Source organism: Oreochromis aureus, linkage group 22, assembly GCF_013358895.1.
Source record: "Oreochromis aureus strain Israel breed Guangdong linkage group 22, ZZ_aureus, whole genome shotgun sequence".
NCBI classification, from domain to species: Eukaryota; Metazoa; Chordata; class Actinopteri; order Cichliformes; family Cichlidae; genus Oreochromis; species Oreochromis aureus.
The window spans coordinates 23,459,949-23,478,752 of NC_052962.1; the positions used below are offsets into that span (position 1 = coordinate 23,459,949).

Sequence of the window (18,804 nt, forward strand, 5' to 3'; positions counted from 1 at the left end):
GTTAGAAGTCAGGAACATGAACTCTACATGTGTTCAGTCGTCATGTCCTCATATTGTTTTAAGCTGTGAAGGACATGAGTGTGTTTCAGTTGCCTTCTTCATGTGGTTGGACCAACAACTCTAGTGTGTGTTACACTGTCCTCATATTGTGTGTAGCAGAACTGTACAGTGTTAAGTTTCTATAGAATCTGGTATAAGGAAGTCAGATCCTTCTGTGAATAATGTTCACTGCTACAAATATGATCTGTAGTTGATCATCTAGTCGGGATTTATACTAGAGAATGTTTCTGACGTTATATTGTCTTTTGTTGCAGACACCAAGTGCTGAGGTCCTGTCTCAGCCTCATACAGACCAATCGGTGAGTGACTTACCCACTTCATTCTTCCAACAGGTTACACATCATGTTTTTGTATTTGGTATCAAGTATATGTGTCAGATGGGCCTAGTGCATAAATGAAATGCACTTTAATTGTATTAAAACAATCAGTTTCAGTCAAAGTTAACCAAAATCAACATTAGCATTAGGAGAAAGTAATTGTCTATACCATTTGTTAGTCCAAACTTTCCCTTAAAGCATCAGCGTGATCTTTATTCTGACTACATTTGATATTTTTGTCCTTTTACACATGTTTTTGTCCATTTAACCTCCTGCTGATCAGTTTACATGATTTAATTTCTGGGGAAATAGATGGCTTTACATCAGTGTTGGGTTTAGAGCTTTTATTGACAACAGCAGGAGAAGTTAGAAGTCAGGAACATGAACTCTACATGTGTTCAGTCGTCATGTCCTCATATTGTTTTAAGCTGTGAAGGACATGAGTGTGTTTCAGTTGCCTTCTTCATGTGGTTGGACCAACAACTCTAGTGTGTGTTACACTGTCCTCATATTGTTGGTAGCAGAACTGTACAGTGTTAAGTTTCTTTAGAATCTGGTATAAGGAAGTCGGATCCTTCTGTAATAATGTTCACTGCTACAAATATGATCTGTAGTTAATTATCTAGTCGGGATTTATCCTAGAGAATGTTTCTGACGTTATATTGTTGTCTTTTGTTGCAGACACCAAGTGCTGAGGTCCTGTCTCAGCCTCATACAGACCAATTGGTGAGTGACATACCCACTTCATTCTTCCAACAGGTTACACATCATGTTTTTGTATTTGGTATCAAGTATATGTGCCAGTTGGGCCTAGTGCATAAATGAAATGCACTTTGATTGTATTAAAACAATCAGTTTCAGTCAAAGTTAACCAAAATCAACATTAGCATTAGGAGAAAGTAATTGTCTATACCATTTGTTAGTCCAAACTTTCCTTAAAGCATCAGCGTGATCTTTATTCTGACTACATTTGATATTTTTGTCCTTTTACACATGTTTTTGTCCATTTAACCTCCCGCTGATCAGTTTACATGATTTAATTTCTGGGGAAATAGATGGCTTTACATCAGTGTTGGGTTTAGAGCTTTTATTGACAACAGCAGGAGAAGTTAGAAGTCAGGAACATGAACTCTACATGTGTTCAGTCGTCATGTCCTCATATTGTTTTAAGCTGTGAAGGACATGAGTGTGTTTAAGTAGAAGTCCTCATATGGTAGGACCAGTGATTGTAGTGTGTGTTACACTGTCCTCATATTGTTTTAAGCTGTGAAGGACATGAGTGTGTTTCAGTTGCCTTCTTCATGTGGTTGGACCAACAACTCTAGTGTGTGTTACACTGTCCTCATATTGTTGGTAGCAGAACTGTACAGTGTTAAGTTTCTTTAGAATCTGGTATAAGGAAGTCGGATCCTTCTGTAATAATGTTCACTGCTACAAATATGATCTGTAGTTGATCATCTAGTTGGGATTTATACTAGAGAATGTTTCTGACGTTATATTGTTGTCTTTTGTTGCAGACACCAAGTGCTGAGGTCCTGTCTCAGCCTCATACAGACCAATCGGTGAGTGACTTACCCACTTCATTCTTCCAACAGGTTACACATCATATTTTTGTATTTGGTATCAAGTATATGTGTCAGATGGGCCTAGTGCATAAATGAAATGCACTTTAATTGTATTAAAACAATCAGTTTCAGTCAAAGTTAACCAAAATCAACATTAGCATTAGGAGAAAGTAATTGTCTATACCATTTGTTAGTCCAAACTTTCCCTTTAAGCATCAGCTTGATCTTTATTCTGACTACATTTGATATTTTTGTCCTTTTACACGTTTTTGTCCATTTAACCTCCCGCTGATCAGTTTACATGATTTAATTTCTGGGGAAATAGATGGCTTTACATCAGTGTTGGGTTTAGAGCTTTTATTGACAACAGCAGGAGAAGTTAGAAGTCAGGAACATGAACTCTACATGTGTTCAGTCGTCATGTCCTCATATTGTTTTAAGCTGTGAAGGACATGAGTGTGTTTAAGTAGAAGTCCTCATATGGTAGGACCAGTGATTGTAGTGTGTGTGTTACACTGTCCTCATATTGTTGGTAGCAGAACTGTACAGTGTTAAGTTTCTTTAGAATCTGGTATAAGGAAGTCAGATCCTTCTGTAATAATGTTCACTGCTACAAATATGATCTGTAGTTAATTATCTAGTCGGGATTTATCCTAGAGAATGTTTCTGACGTTATATTGTTGTCTTTTGTTGCAGACACCAAGTGCTGAGGTCCTGTCTCAGCCTCATACAGACCAATCGGTGAGTGACATACCCACTTCATTCTTCCAACAGGTTACACATCATGTTTTTGTATTTGGTATCAAGTATATGTGCCAGTTGGGCCTAGTGCATAAATGAAATGCACTTTGATTGTTTTAATACAATCAGTTTGAGGAAAAGTTTCCCAAAATCAACATTAGTATTAGGAGAAAGCAATTGTCTATACCATTTGTTAGTCCAAACTTTCCCTTAAAGCATCAGCTTGATCTTTATTCTGACTACATTTGATATTTTTGTCCTTTTACACGTTTTTGTCCATTTAACCTCCCGCCGATCAGTTTACATGATTTAATTTCTGGGAAATAGATGGCTTTACATCAGTGTTGGGTTTAGAGCTTTTATTGACAACAGCAGGAGAAGTTAGAAGTCAGGAACATGAACTCTACATGTGTTCAGTCGTCATGTCCTCATATTGTTTTAAGCTGTGAAGGACATGAGTGTGTTTAAGAAGAAGTCCTCATATGGTAGGACCAGTGATTGTAGTGTGTGTTACAATGTCCTCATATTGTTTTAAGCTGTGAAGGACATGAGTGTGTTTAAGTAGAAGTCCTCATATGGTAGGACCAGTGATTGTAGTGTGTGTTACACTGTCCTCATATTGTTTTAAGCTGTGAAGGACATGAGTGTGTTTCAGTTGCCTTCTTCATGTGGTTGGACCAACAACTCTAGTGTGTGTTACACTGTCCTCATATTGTTGGTAGCAGAACTGTACAGTGTTAAGTTTCTTTAGAATCTGGTATAAGGAAGTCGGATCCTTCTGTAATAATGTTCACTGCTACAAATATGATCTGTAGTTGATCATCTAGTCGGGATTTATACTAGAGAATGTTTCTGACGTTATATTGTTGTCTTTTGTTGCAGACACCAAGTGCTGAGGTCCTGTCTCAGCCTCATACAGACCAATCGGTGAGTGACTTACCCACTTCATTCTTCCAACAGGTTACATCATCATATTTTTGTATTTGGTATCAAGTATATGTGTCAGATGGGCCTAGTGCATAAATGAAATGTACTTTAATTGTATTAAAACAATCAGTTTCAGTCAAAGTTAACCAAAATCAACATTAGCATTAGGAGAAAGTAATTGTCTATACCAGGGTGCCCAATCCCAGTCCTCGAGAGCTACTGTCCTGCAGCTTTTAGATGCATCCCTACTCCAACACAGCTGAATCAAATAGTTGGATTACCAATTCGGCATGCCATCAAGTCTGGCAAAGGCCTGATAACGAGCCATTCATTTGATTCAGGTGTGCTCGAACAAGGACGCATCTAAAAGCTGCAGGGCAGTAGCTCTCGAGGACTGGGATTGGGCACCCTGGTCTATACCATTTGTTAGTCCAAACTTACCCTTAAAGCATCAGCTTGATCTTTATTCTGACTACATTTGATATTTTTGTCCTTTTACACATGTTTTGTCCATTTAACCTCCCGCTGATCAGTTTACATGATTTAATTTCTGGGGAAATAGATGGCTTTACATCAGTGTTGGGTTTAGAGCTTTTATTGACAACAGCAGGAGAAGTTAGAAGTCAGGAACATGAACTCTACATGTGTTCAGTCGTCATGTCCTCATATTGTTTTAAGCTGTGAAGGACATGAGTGTGTTTAAGTAGAAGTCCTCATGTGGTAGGACCAGTGATTGTAGTGTGTGTGTTACACTGTCCTCATATTGTTTTAAGCTGTGAAGGACATGAGTGTGTTTAAGAAGAAGTCCTCATATGGTAGGACCAGTGATTGTAGTGTGTGTTACAATGTCCTCATATTGTTTTAAGCTGTGAAGGACATGAGTGTGTTTCAGTTGCCTTCCTCATGTGGTTGGACCAACAACTCTAGTGTGTGTTACACTGTCCTCATATTGTTGGTAGCAGAACTGTACAGTGTTAAGTTTCTATAGAATCTTGTATAAGGAAGTCGGATCCTTCTGTGAATAATGTTCACTGCTACAAATATGATCTGTAGTTGATCATCTAGTCGGGATTTATACTAGAGAATGTTTCTGACGTTATATTGTTGTCTTTTGTTGCAGACACCAAGTGCTGAGGTCCTGTCTCAGCCTCATACAGACCAATTGGTGAGTGACATACCCACTTCATTCTTCCAACAGGTTACACATCATGTTTTTGTATTTAGTAATCAAGTTTATGTGTCAGTTGGGCCTAGTGCATAAATTAAATGCACTTTGATTGTATTAAAACAATCAGTTTGAGTCAAAGTTTCCCAAAATCAACATTAGCTTTACTTCTTTGTGAAGATCTTAGGAGAAAGAAATTGGCGTACCATTTGTTAGTTCTAACTTTCCCTTTAAAGCATCAGCTTGATATTTATTCCTACTAAATTTGATATTTTGTGTTTTTGTGTTACATTGTCCTCATATTGTTTTAAGCTGTGAAGGACATGAATGTGTTTTTGTAGCCTTTCTCAATTGGTAGAACCAACAACTCTAGTTTGTGTTACATTGCTCCTTTAAAGTGCTCCAGTAGAAAGCAAGGTTTAAGAACATTTTGTATTCACATTATAAACTATAAACTAGAATATTTTCTATCTTTTCTTGCATTCACATTAAGATATTTTCTTTTGTTTCCATTTATGACAGCTGGGAAGGTGAGAAGCAAGTGGACAAATGATGAAGTAAAGGTTGCTGCAAAGTACCAGGTAAAAGGAATGTGACTGCTGCTTCCAAGCAGAGCCGGCAGCTCGTAAAGGCAGAGACTGGGTTGCCATAAAGTACTACATCCACAACAGGATCATTGCATTAAAAGAAAGATGCAAGGAAAAAAGAAACAACCAAGAGAGATACTTTGTTGCTTCCACAGTTATGTCAATATTGTAGTTTTCTGTATTGCATTGTTCTTACTCATAAATCTGTGGTTTATGCTGGGTGCTTTTTCAATTAAATGATAAGAAAGGCAGATAATGTTCCACGTTTTTATTGACATGAACATTCACTACAAAATGAATTAATGCATTACAATATTAAGACTTAAAAAGTAGACTGACCACATTTGACCTATGTCTTTTTTAAGTCTCTACACAGCTCATATTTACTGTTTTATTAACACATAAATGTCTGATATTTCTGTCAGAAGTTACCCGACTGGTGAGCATTACTATTGTGCATCCATGCCTATTATATTGTAATCTCAAAAGGAGCCAAGCTTAAAAATACAGAACCTACCCTTACCTGGTCCTTATAAGTCATATATACTTGAAAATTATGTGTTTCCATGGGCTTCACAATTCACCTAAACATGAAATATCAGTGTGTGACCTTATGGTACTCATAAGTCACATAAACCTGACAGTGTCCTCACAAGTAGCATTAAATTCAGGTTTGACCAAAATTTCACCCTAGCCAAAATCTCAACAGATGGGCGTGTTCCTGGAAGCATGGGTCAAACTTTGTGTGATTCCCATGCCTCTAGGACCTTCAGAAAGGCACGTTCCCATTTGTCACATTTTTGTCATAGGTCCTGATATTTCACGAAAACACGTATGTGTGTGTGTGTGTGTGTGTGTGTGTGTGTGTGTGTGTGTGTGTGTGTGTGTGTTACTTGTGGTCAGCTACCGCTTCAGGCTGGTGATAGATGGCTTTGGCTGAGAAGAGAGCATTAGCTGTGAGCCGCCCCTGGAGCTCTCACTGAGTCAAGAGGATGGGGACAAAGCTGAAATACCTTCAGTGACAATTCCCTGGAGACAACCTCATAATATCTCTGATGGTATCCCCCTGAGGGCGAAGGACTCGTGGACAGTTGAGATAAGGCCAAATGAAACTGCACCAAAGTATTCGAAATTGTTCTTTAAGTAGTCTAAGCTTTCTGCAGTAATCAGTGTTTATGTGCGCACATGTGAAGCAGACTAAAATGATGCTTTTTGTGTAAGTGCTTTTTTGAGCCAGCTCTAAGAGGAGATGGGAAGTTTAGTTTACTTAAGGACCATAGTAAAAAGGGTGGAGAGGGTGGAAGAGTGAAGGGAGGGTTGAAGGGGGGAGGCAGACAGTCTGACTGTCTCTATCTGTATTTGTAATGAGAGGGAGTGTGGTGGAAGACAGTTACAGACTGTCACCAGACTCATGTTGTATCTGTGCCTGTCTATCTGACCCTAATGAGTGGGTTAAGACATACAACCCTGCTCTCAAAAAAAGCTGGGACGCGGTGTAAAATGTAAGCAAGAAGAGACGACAATGATTTGTAAATCAGCCTGCGTTTATTTAGAAAATGAATCAAGACAACATATCGGATGTTGAAACTTGGAGCATTTATTGTTTTTTTTTAATTTGATGCCTCAAAAAAATTGTGGCAGGTGGGTTTTGACTGCTACCGCTGTCACGTATCATCTATGAAGTGTTGTAAGAGTTTTAGAGCTGAGGGATATCTGTTTTTGTACTAGTCACAAATTCAGCTGCTCAACAATTCGGGGCCTCCTTTGCCATTTTTTTTTTTTTTTTTTTTTTTTTTTTTTTCAAAATGCGGTGACCGGGCCGGTCTGCAATCTAGCCAATTTACCCCTCCTCAGCCCCCTAATTTTTTTACTACTGAGCTATGCTGCTGGAATATGTACACAATGTGGTTTTTCTTGCTGAAATCAGCTAGACCTTCCATAAAAAGGAACATGGGAGCACATGTTTCTTTAAAAGCTGTGTTTATTGTTCAGCCTTGATGGCGCTTTGCTAGATGTTTAGGTTACCCCTGCTGTGTGCACTAAGTCACCATCAGACCATCACAGATGCTGACTTTTGAAGTGTGTCCTGAAACAAGCGAGGAGATGCAACAGCCATGACTTCTTAAATCATTCAAATTGGTTCAGAAATTCCGCTTTGGCTAGTCCGTCTTATCCTGTGGAAGATGCTTTTGCCATTTCCTTTTGCTACCCCAGTTATAGTTTGTCTATCCTTAAGCTTTTTTTTTTAGATTGAGTTGTATGTGACCTTTATTTATATTCTTGTCTCTATCGCTTGCAAACTCAGGTGTGTTTCCACTTTTTCTGTCATTATGCATTCTGCTGCTCTACCTGTGTGTGTTTGTTTGTGTGTGCATGTAGCCTGCAGATGTCAATACTCATCTCCTGTGTTGACGGGCTAACTGACTACTAATGTTTCTCGGTAAACATCGTTCAACTCCAGGGAGACACGGGATCAATGTGCACTCGGTGCTAACTCTCAGCACAGCAGCATCAGCCACACTGGCCTCCCATTCATCCATATTTATGGGCGTGTCCTCTGCAGATCACTTTTTCCCCTTATCGCGTCTTCCTTCTTCACTCCACCTGAACGCTCATATACATCCTCCCATACAAACATTCTTTCTTTCTTTTGCTCTCTATCTCCCATTCCCAGACCCCACAGTCTTTCCTCTGATTTCCCTGTTGTACACCGGCGTGTAGCCGATCAATATATAATCAGAGGTTTTGAGGCTTATATTTATTACTGCTCCGATGCTATAAGCACGGTTATCAGTCTCCTGCCACTTGCGTAACCTGCCTCCTCTGCCTCATCCCGACAGGTTTCAGCGGAACGACTATGCTGTGGAGGTGAAGCTTAATGACTACCTGGACATCGTCTGCCCCCATTACCCGCAGGGTGAGGTGCCATCGCTGGACGCCGAGCGATACGTGCTCTACATGGTGGAGCGGGAGGACTACGACACCTGCAAGCCCCAGTCGTATGACCAGATGCGCTGGGAGTGCGGTCATCCATTTGCCCCTCACGCTCCTGAGAAGTTCTCTGAAAAATTCCAGCGTTTTACTCCTTTCACCCTGGGAAAGGAGTTTCGCCAAGGAGAGAGCTACTACTATATCTGTAAGTGTCACGGATCCTGTCCTAGTTCCTAGTTAAACTTATTTTCTAATAACACAGGGACCATGCAGCCAAGATAAATTGACAGCGTTTTCCTGTTCAACATATTAGCTTTTGGGTGTTTGCATGACACAAAGTCAGCCATAGAAATGTGGTACTTATGTAATGATGACTAGATGCTAGACACTAATGCTAAGCGATCCTTAAAGTTATCCTAATTCATGCTAAAATAAACATGGATATCTTTTTGAGACATTTCACTTGGAAAAACATCTTTTAATCTTAAGGTCATTGCAGCTCGTTGCCTGGAAATGATAAAAAAAAAAACTTCATGTCAATCCATCTAATTATCCCTGATTCACAGAAATCTTACTTTTGCAACAAAGTGTGACCTGGGTGGTGTTTGCATGTTTGTGGACCAGGTGTGATAAGCTGCAGCTCAGTGGCCAGCTCTTTGAAAACTGGGGCGCTGGCTCACTTTGCCAAGTTTTATGCAATACTAGCCTTGCTATAAACTGACCACAAAGCACAGGCAATGTTGTCACCCTGGCCATGGTTGTAATTAGATAAACGGCAGGACAAGACACACTCTGCCTGATCACAGATGGCTTCCCAGGGCTTTGTACCGTTGTTTTTCTGTTGCCAAGGGTTTGTGTGTCAGTGTTTGTATGTGCGCGTGCATTAAGGTGGATTAAGGGACCAAGAGAGGATAAGTGTATTAGTAAGGATGTTAACGCCTGTTTTGTTTCTTTCTTCTTCCCTGCAGCCAAACCTTTGCACCACCATGGCCAAGAGTGCCTGAGGCTGAGGGTGAGCGTCATAGCCGCAGATGGTACGTTTTTGACCACCCTCTTGGATGAAAAGAAAGCAGTACAGTCACCTCTAACAGTCGTGTTTTAGGCTATTGCAAGACAGAATGATTGATGGCCTTTTTTTTTTCCAGGCTCTCAAGAGGCCAGAGTGGCTAAAGGGGGCACAGGTGGGACTACAGTTGGAGCCGGTGGCGGGGTTCACAACCCATCCAACAGGCTGCCTGCAGGTATGTAGCCCAACCCCGTGTCCTATCTAATTATCCCTGACCCTAAAACAATCCAGGTACATTTGGGGTTTATGTAAATTTATGGTACTAATGTGTTTTCTTTGTCTCCTGTCCTCAAGCAGATGACCCGGTGGTTATCCTGCCAGATGTTCAGAAGAGTGTAAGCGCAAACTCCGCAGTGGCAGCTACATCCCTCTCAATCCTCTCAGTGCTAGTCCCATTTTCGTTACTGTTTTTGTTGCACTGAGAGTACATAAAAAGGATTTCTGTTGGCAGACTTTTTTTTGTTTTTGGAGGGGATTTTTTGTTTTTTTTCAGAGACTACAATGAAGACAGTCCGTGGGGTTGAAAACCACTGACTAAAAAAAAAAAAAAAAAAACCATGCCCAGTGCTGGCCACAGGGAGAGACTTTTGAAGCGTGCAGAGTACAGATGGACTCGCTTGCACAACATGTGCTGAGCAACTTTGAGCATTTGAGACAAGTACTTGTGCTTTGTCTTATTATTTTTTTTTTGTCCAAAAGATGACAGTATTTTTCTGGAAAGACAAAGCTCTCCTTGATTTGTGCTATTTGGGGCTCCCCCATCAAACCAACCGCTCTGGAGGACTTCCCTGCAAGAGAGAAGAAAGAAGTTGAAGAGGAACCTGAAGTGGCTGAAGGACAATCAGGAGTTAACCAACTTTGAATTTTATACTGACATGGGGGACAGGAAGTCAGCATTTAAAGAAAAAAGAAAGGAAAAAAAAAAAAAGTAATCTCAAGCCTTTTGAGCCAAAGATCAGTCATCTCTCCAACTTGTACACTATTCCACCCTGAGTACTGTGTACTATTTGTTGTATTGTTATCGTAACGGTATTGCGTGACCTTGCTGTCCCAGGTGATTACGTTCTCTTAATGTAGCATTAACAGACACAAAAGTTGTTCTCATGACCACGATTCCTTCGCAGACCATGTGCTTATATACTGTAGCACTAATACTGCACATCAACATACACTCCATTTAAAACAGTGCTTAATCCAAACACACACACACACACACACACACACACACACACACACACACACACACACACACACACACAATCATCAGACGCTCTGTAACACATGGAAACACTACGTTGAATCATGTTACGTGTACATTCTGTGAAGATAATTTATAACATTTGCAGCTGAGACGTTTTACTGTATATACCATGTGCTCACAAAATGAAATGTTTACTGTTGCCGATGGGGAGGGCCCCCGGTGGAGGTAGTATTTGTGTGAAAGGCAATATGTGCGCGTTTAATTGAGAACAGGAGAATGTGTGTAAGCTGTGCAGCGTTTGATTGAAAGCGTGTTGAGACAAATGTTTTTTTTCTTTCTGCCAAAAGAAACACTGAGATGTTGTGTGAACCGCAGAGAGGCTGGACTTCTCTGTTTGTTGGATCTCGCCTCGCAATGGTTAAAACTGTCTGACACAAGAAGCTGGTATTAAATCTTTCTTTTTTAGCGCAGGACTCACCCCTGTGTGTCATGGTGCTTTCCACCCCGACTGGAAAACAAGCAAACACAAAGTGGGGCAATCAGCTATTTAGTTTTAGAGCAATTCAAAAAAAAAAAAAAAAAAGGGAAAAATGGTATAGTCACCAGTTCACAACAGACGAGACACAGCATCGAACCCAGTTGCCAAGCACATCTTCACCTGACAGGCTGGCTTGATTCAACAAAGCACAACAGTGTATGACTACCATTGAAGTCAGTCTTTTTTATCTGAATTCTTGTTACCTAATTTTGTACATGTGTAAGTAAGAGAAATGTATAATATGTGTATATATAAATATATTATAGATTCTATAAAAAGCCTGTTTGATAAATATGATAAATGTGAAAACTTTTCATGTGAAAATAAAAAAAAAAAAAGATGTTTTTGAGAAAACCAGAATGACTTTCTTGTGATTATTTTTAACCACGTGTTGGCCCCACCCCTTTGAGCTTTAATTACTAACGGATGCATAGGCATCCGGTGTTGTTTTTTCCAGCGCATTGGTATAGTTTGGAGTAAAGTGGCTCTGCAGCTAATTGGCAGACATGCATTCTTTTTCAAATGCCAGCAGGGGGCGACTCTTCTGGTTTTCCAGTTGTACAGAAGTCTATGAAAAAGTGACCCTTGGTTCCATTGCTCCGTTACTAGTTTCTGTTCATACTGAACAGAACATGAAGTCCATGTTTTTAATTATGTCCATCAGACTCAGAAAGTAGGATTATCAGGGCTCCTCAAGTGTCAGGTTCCTCCACAGGTTTTCTGTAGGACTGAGGACTGGGGAGATCGCTCCATGACCTTAATGTGCATCTTCGTTAGCCATGTATTAATTTCCTTTGTATATTTTGGGTAGTTCTCTTGCTGAAAAACCAGTCCCAAAGCATAATGCTTCCACCTCTGTGCTTGATTGTAGGGGTGTTGTTCTTTGGGTCATACTCAACATTTTTCATAATCCAAAAACAGAAGGTTGAATTGATGGTAGACGAGTTCAATTTTGGTTTCATCTGACCACCACACTTTCTTCCAAGCGTTCTCTGATTTACATACTATTTAGGAAATGTGGACACATTTGGGGTGTCTGTGGTGGAGCAGGTCATCGACCAATCAGAAGATTGGAGGTTCAATCCCTTGCTGCTCCAGTTTGAATGCCAACATTTCCCTTTGGCAAGATACGAACCCAGAGTTGCTTCTGATGCATTCATTGAAGAGTGAATGGTAGAAAGAAAGCACCAAGGCATAAAAAAGTGCTTGTATGACTGTGTGTGAATGGGTGAATAAGGATTATATTATAAAGTGCCTTGAGTGTTCAAGCTAAGTAGAAAGGCACTATATCAGAACCAGTCCATTTACCATGTAAGCAAGTGCATGGTAAGCAAATCAGAAACAAGCACACCTGTTTAACATCATAAAGCTACCTGGAACATCAATAATAATAGTAAAGTATTATAAGTTATCTTAAAGCTGCCCTCAGCCTTGCAGAGCAGACCTATTTTCAATCCTGGAACACAGTAAAACATCTGAGACAAAGTTACAGTGACACTTAGCTTCCTGCTTGGCTGCACTCTTTCACACAGTAACTGAAGTAAAACATTCTCAGATAACTTCTCAGGAAGGTGAGGAGCAGATGGCATTTAGGTGTACAGCTGAGGCAGGTACAACTCCTCCACTGTGTACACCATCCAACAAGAGATGATCACTACAGGATAGACGCATTAAATATAAAGGGGTAGATATTCATACATACTCTAAAAAGAACCAGCAATCCAGTTTTCCACTATCAGTAAAAAAAAAAAAAAAAAAAATGTATCTTTAAATTAAGGGGATTTTTGTGCTAAAAGGCTTTCAGGAAACCAAACTCCATTTTGCCTTTTGATTACACTGGGAAGATCTCCCGAGCAGCACATATCACAGATAATGGCTCAGATACACTAATGTGACAGAAGACAAATAGAATAAAGGCTAAGATGGTCACAGACAGGAAAAGCTGCGAATGAGATAAAAGAAAAATGAGGTGCAGTCTGTTTGTTATTACCATTAGCATTGTCTTTTGGCAGGAAGATTGAATACGCCTTAGTGACCCCTCTGCTATCTTTATTTCAACCGTATGGTGAGTTTCCACACTCAGCCCCAGCATCGACACACCTCCTCCTCTCCAACCATGGTAGTTTGCGTGTCTGCAAGCTGTATGACAAGCCATTGTTCTCATCTCTTCTTCTCTTGTCTCACCCTTCCCAAGGGAGCTTTATGGCCGTGACAGTAAAAACAGCTGTAGCACCAAACACTGGTGCCACAACCTCCCAACTCCCCAATGTTTTCAAAGACGTGGCCGTAAATTAAGGGCGTCGGACAGGCCCCTTAACCGTCCGACCCCTAGAAGAGGCTCCAATGAGTAAAAGCTTGTCAAGAGGAAACAATTCTTTTTATTTACTCACTCGTTCGGCGTACCAGCTTAAGTAAACGCGAACAACAAGAGTGAAATCTTTAAACACCGTAAGAAACGGTAAGGGGAGTCAGTAGATAACTAGAGCAAACGTGCTGCACAAACAGCAGGAACAATGACTTTACAGACCTTGGAGAAAAGAAACTACATGGATTTTAAAGCTCAAATTTACAGACCAGAAAGATTAAATACAAGCAACTGAAGCTAAACTACAATAAGTTGTGACGACACCTATCAGTTTACAGAAAAAAAAAAGAAAACTAACTAAATTCAGTCAAATGCGTCAATACAACAGACATTTAGAGGCTTTATTCCATATTTTTACTAACACTAGGCTGTCTACATTAGGGAAAATGAATTGCCTTCACTAAATGCTGTCTTCTTACCCAGACTGCACTTCTTAAATTTTCCCCTTAGATTTATTCCATGCAGGATTGGCACCATATATGCATAGTGCATTGACAGAAAGATGTAGTTGCAGTTATGAAAGTGCAAAATCATCCTAGATTTTCGAGTCAAAGCAGGAGACACACGGAGGCAATGGAGAGACATCATCTGTAGGTGCAGAAGTAGATCAATGAACTCATCTCACACACTGGGGCAGCTGACTGTGAGAGCACGACATCCTCAACACATCTTCATTTGTTTTGCGATTTTCGAGTATAGGGTCACGCTTTAAAACCAGCTGCACAAACTGATGAATGACCTCCCTTAGGTTTCAAAGAGATGTGAGGGGCACTTCCTAAAATCTGACCTGCATGGGCTCATCCGCTCAGTGTCCACTTCAGTCATGCAGGTTACCACGTTTTCTGCAGAAGAGCTAAACTACTGTGAACTGAATACTTAGATTGAGTTCACATTGCAGTATCTTATCAGCGATATGAGTGTTTAAGTTTTCCATTACCAAATCGTATGAAAACCTCAATAGGATATACAACAGCCCCATTTTGGGACCTTTCTCATTAAATTTGAGTTACAGAGCCAGTCATCCTTTAATCAATAGATTAACAGTAACACAAAACAATGTTTTTGGTGTATTTCTAATATCCTCAAAGACTTTTCTAACCACCTGCATTTAAGAAAAAACTGTCTCCAATAAATTCCATTTCCCAAACTGCAAATATACTTTATACAAGCTGTCTTTGAAGCAGAGCAGTGGTAGGTGTAATTAAACAATCCAGTATTTTTGGTGAAACCAGCAGCAGGATGCTAATGCTCTGAATTAGGATGTAACAGCTCACATCTAAATGAATTCTCACCCACAGGATGAATCATAATGACTGAACTCATAACTTTTCCTCTAGTATCAGAAATAGGTCACAATTTTAATTTGTTGTACTTTTAATTTAGGGAAAAAAAAATACCTGCAAAACAAATGACTTTAATATATTTTGTGTTTAACGTTAATTACCAAATATTAGCACGACACACAGTAATCTTATATGAGTTTCTATTTAATTCAAAGCCTCGCTTTGAGCGAGCATAGCCTCACAGCGCATCTACAGACTGTTAGTTTTAAATTAAAAGAAATTACAGACAAATAATAATAGTTCTGAAAGATAAACGCTTGGCAATGCAACTCAAAGAGCAAAAGTTGCCAATAAAATGTCAATACACAAGAGCTGCAATGTGGTGCAACTGAATGAAATATTTCTTTTCAAGCAGAAAAATGGACTGGATTTATCAATTTATCTTCGACAGAGTCAGGACTTGCCAGCAGTGTGCAACCCTAAAACCTGGGTGGAGGCTGTAGAGGACACAATTCAGAGCAGGCTTGGCATGGCCAGCTGGTCTGTCTCTGCATATCTGGGCTGAGTCGAGCCTCCTATCAGCAGGACACACGATGATCCGTCCCTGTCTGCCTGCTAGCGTATGTTACTTCTAACAAGAGCCAGGAGTATCTAGCTTACAGGACCTCTGGGAGGTTACCTAATGTTATTGTAGCTATTTGCAGCATTTATAGGCATTCACACTGCCCTAGATTGGCAACCCAGTGTCCTGTAAGTATCAAAGCAGCAGTGAAAGAACAGTAAGCTGACCCATGAGTGACTTTTTAAGCAGTGTTCACCTCCTTTTATGCAGTAATGATGCACTTTATATTAGGATTAAATGTATTTTTAATGCAGCAGCACTGTTTAAAGTGCCCTTTATGCTCTTTTCTGCTTTAGTGCCTGCAAAAGCATTAGCAGGGTGAGACTGATAGGGCCGATAAGGAGAAAACACCTTGGTTACACAGAACAAGATGGCGTCTCAGGACCAGTTGAGACACGTTTTGGTCCCCTGCCATCAGCAGCGGTTGGGGTGTGGTCTTCTCTTCCCGAAAAGCCCTGTCATACACTCTCTGTCACCACTGCCAGGGTCATCTGTTTTGTTCCAGCTCATGCTTTGGTTTCCTGTCGGTGTCACTTAGTCATTTTCACCCATTTTTATTCATTCGTACTTTCACACATCTTTTGTTCTGCGCTTTTAATTCACTCGCGCTCTCTGTATCTATCTCCTGTTTCAATTTGTCCCCAAGTGACTCTCGTCCCGTTATTACCGCTCCTCACAGTTTCTGTATCTGTATCAAATGTATCAAATCTCCATCTTTTTCAGCTCTGAGCCCTCAATAACTCCATTTCCATCTCTCTTTCTGTCCGTCTCTAGATGGGTTTGAGGTTTTGCTGTGAAATGTGTGGGTGGGGAAAAAAAAGAAGTCTTTTCTGTGCAGAAAAATGATAACCTATCATTTTTCAGTCTTGGTTCTCAGCCTGTTGAAATGGATTTGCTCCCAGCAGTGTCACAGAGTGTCTCTAGAAATGTTTTTTATAGTGTCTCAAGGTCTCAGTGGGGCCATGCTGTGGGCACAACCCCGTGGCCTGGCCCCCTCTCACCGTCTGCCTCAGTCCCCATTAGGTTTCCTCCAATTTTTTGGGCTCCTCACACAATTTGGTCGATGCTTTTCACCTTGCCGCTTTGGAGCAGAAGGTGAAGAACAGTCTGTGCACTTTTGTCATCTTTCCCAGCCTCTCTTACTGTCAGACATACCAATTATGAAAAGCTGGAAAGCGGCTCTCTTACCCCAAAGATCACCTGCACAAAAACCGCAACAAAAGGATTTGAAGTTTTCCACTTATTCACTTTACAACACAGAGAGATTTTAGTTGACTTTGACACATGAACAAGTCTACGGAATGATCCACTTTGTATTACGAGACTGAATAGCTACTTTAAATATTGCATGGCAAACCGGCTTCGTATCTTCAATGTGAAAGAGAACAGAATCTCGAATCTGAATTTCTAATACTGCAGATCAAATTGAGGTCTTAAAGAGATCTGCTAATGTAGGTGATACAATGATCATAGGGCTGTGCAAAGCTTTGATTTCCTTAACAATAAAGGTAAAATATGTAAGCAGTCAGGTTACGCCTACATTTTTATTTACCATAGCCATGTTTATATTGCTAGTAGCCCTGCATGGAAAAGGCATGTGGTGATGAGACAAAGCTGTATATTATTAAGAAACATATCATGACTATCTACATGTAAAAGAATGGAGATGCTGTTTGTTTGCTGTTTGCCTTGTAAAATGCAATCTTAGAGTCCTACTGCCAACCGCACAGTGCTGAGAAGTTTTCCAGTGAGTAAAATTCTTTGTACATTTTATATTTGTATCACTGATACCTAAGGTAGTACATCTCCACCACAGCAGTTTGCCCTACTGTTGTCTCCCTGCTAATTCAAAATTTTGGCAGATCTTGAGCGTTGTTATTTTTATGACACATTAATTGTCACCTGTGTTTGTTTCCCCTGGTGCACATACAGTATACCTGCACAGCAAGCCAGGAAATTGAGCAAAGAATAAAATGAAATGTAGTTCTACAGAAAAAAGAACCTGCCTTTCCTATTTTTTAAATTGTTCTTTGAGAAAAGCTAACAGTGGAGGAACAATAATGGGACTTGAGTCACAACTTCAGACTAGCGACAGAGGATAATCAGCTCTCGATTTCATTTTTTCCCCCTCCAGTCATCTGGCAGCTGCAGAGCCCAGGTAACAATTTAAGGCCTGTTACTGCTGCTCCTCTAAAATGCACTGCCTAATAACAGCTCTCAAAGTTGACAAAGCTGAATCTTTAAGAAGTCAATTGAAATGCAAAGGAAGCTCTCCACATATTTCTCACGAGAGGAGCGAAGCTCTCACCTCTAAGCCAAAAAGAGTATGCAGACAGACAAAATGAATTACTGTCCAATCATTATTATAGATTTTGCACAGTGTGTCATGTTACTTTACTCTATCAGGTGCATCCTCTCCTGTGAATACTGCCACTTAAGCACCAAACAGCAGCGGTTTTGATGGCAATCACTTCACATTTAGGACAAATGAATTGCACAGAGATGTTTTAAAAGAGCATTAAAGTATTTTATGTCATTCGGGGTGGCTTTCATAAACATCTCTATCTCTGAATCAGATTACACCTACATAGATTTGCTGTTACGTAAACGCAAAAGTCAGGAATGGAGCTTATCTTCTGCATGTTTTAAAGAAGGGATAAAACGGCACAAAACACTCTGCGCTGTTCACCTATCTAACATCTCTGGCCTATTCCGAGGTATACTTTCATCCCAACAACCCACGTCTTCAAAGTTGGATTTGGGGAGAGTGAAAACAAAGGAAAGTGATCAACTACTGTACATGTGGCTACGAGTAAGAACATAACGGCATACAGAGGGAAGCCTTTGGTGTATTTGCCAAAGTAGAAGATTTTCTGGTAAATGAGAGGTTTGTCTTTCATCCAGTCTGCTCCAGCAACAGCTTGCAGACATTCATGGGGGGTGACGTTGCAAGGCATGATGGGGCTGCAGCCAAACAGCACAACGGGCAGAGCCTGCACAGAGAGAACTGCCAACTCTTTTGCATTTGTTCAGAAGTTATGGGAGCTTTTGAAGCACTATAATGATGCCTTTGGCCAGGCTACGCTTTGTTTATGCGCAGCAGGCACTCACTGGAAATGAGCAGAGGCAGCCTTTTTAAAGCTTTCACAAAAGAACTGCAACTGCCAAAATCACATTTACTTCAGAACTACAGACTTAGCTTTTTTTTTTTTTTTTTTTTCCAATTTATGAACCAAACTTCTGTGTGGGAAGACGTGGAACTGCTGTGTAGCGTATAGTTCGTCATTAACAACGACAGACAGATACAGATCAGTCTTTCACACAGAGGGAGGCATTGAACAGTTGATATAAGCCCCCAGGCAGGAATTCATCATACACAAAAGCACTCATGCATATACTCATTCAAACCAACAAAGACACATTTCTAGACCAAAAA

General features: G+C 40.3%; 1 protein-coding gene across 2 annotated transcripts in view; it reads left to right on the top strand.

Annotated features, from left to right (window-relative positions):
- Positions 1-11,143, top strand: part of LOC116319994 (ephrin-A1-like) — a 30,783-nt gene extending 19,640 nt beyond the window's left edge. The window contains exons 2-5 of one of the 2 annotated variants that reach the window (XM_031739491.2): positions 8,203-8,498; positions 9,262-9,327; positions 9,439-9,534; positions 9,654-11,143. In XM_031739491.2, the coding sequence (XP_031595351.1) occupies positions 8,203-8,498; positions 9,262-9,327; positions 9,439-9,534; positions 9,654-9,781 (586 nt within the window). In that variant the 3' untranslated portion in view covers positions 9,782-11,143. The remainder of the gene's footprint in view (positions 1-8,202; positions 8,499-9,261; positions 9,328-9,438; positions 9,535-9,653) is intronic. The other variant, XM_031739492.2, reaches the window with a different exon arrangement.
- Positions 11,144-18,804: the final 7,661 nt, after the last annotated feature.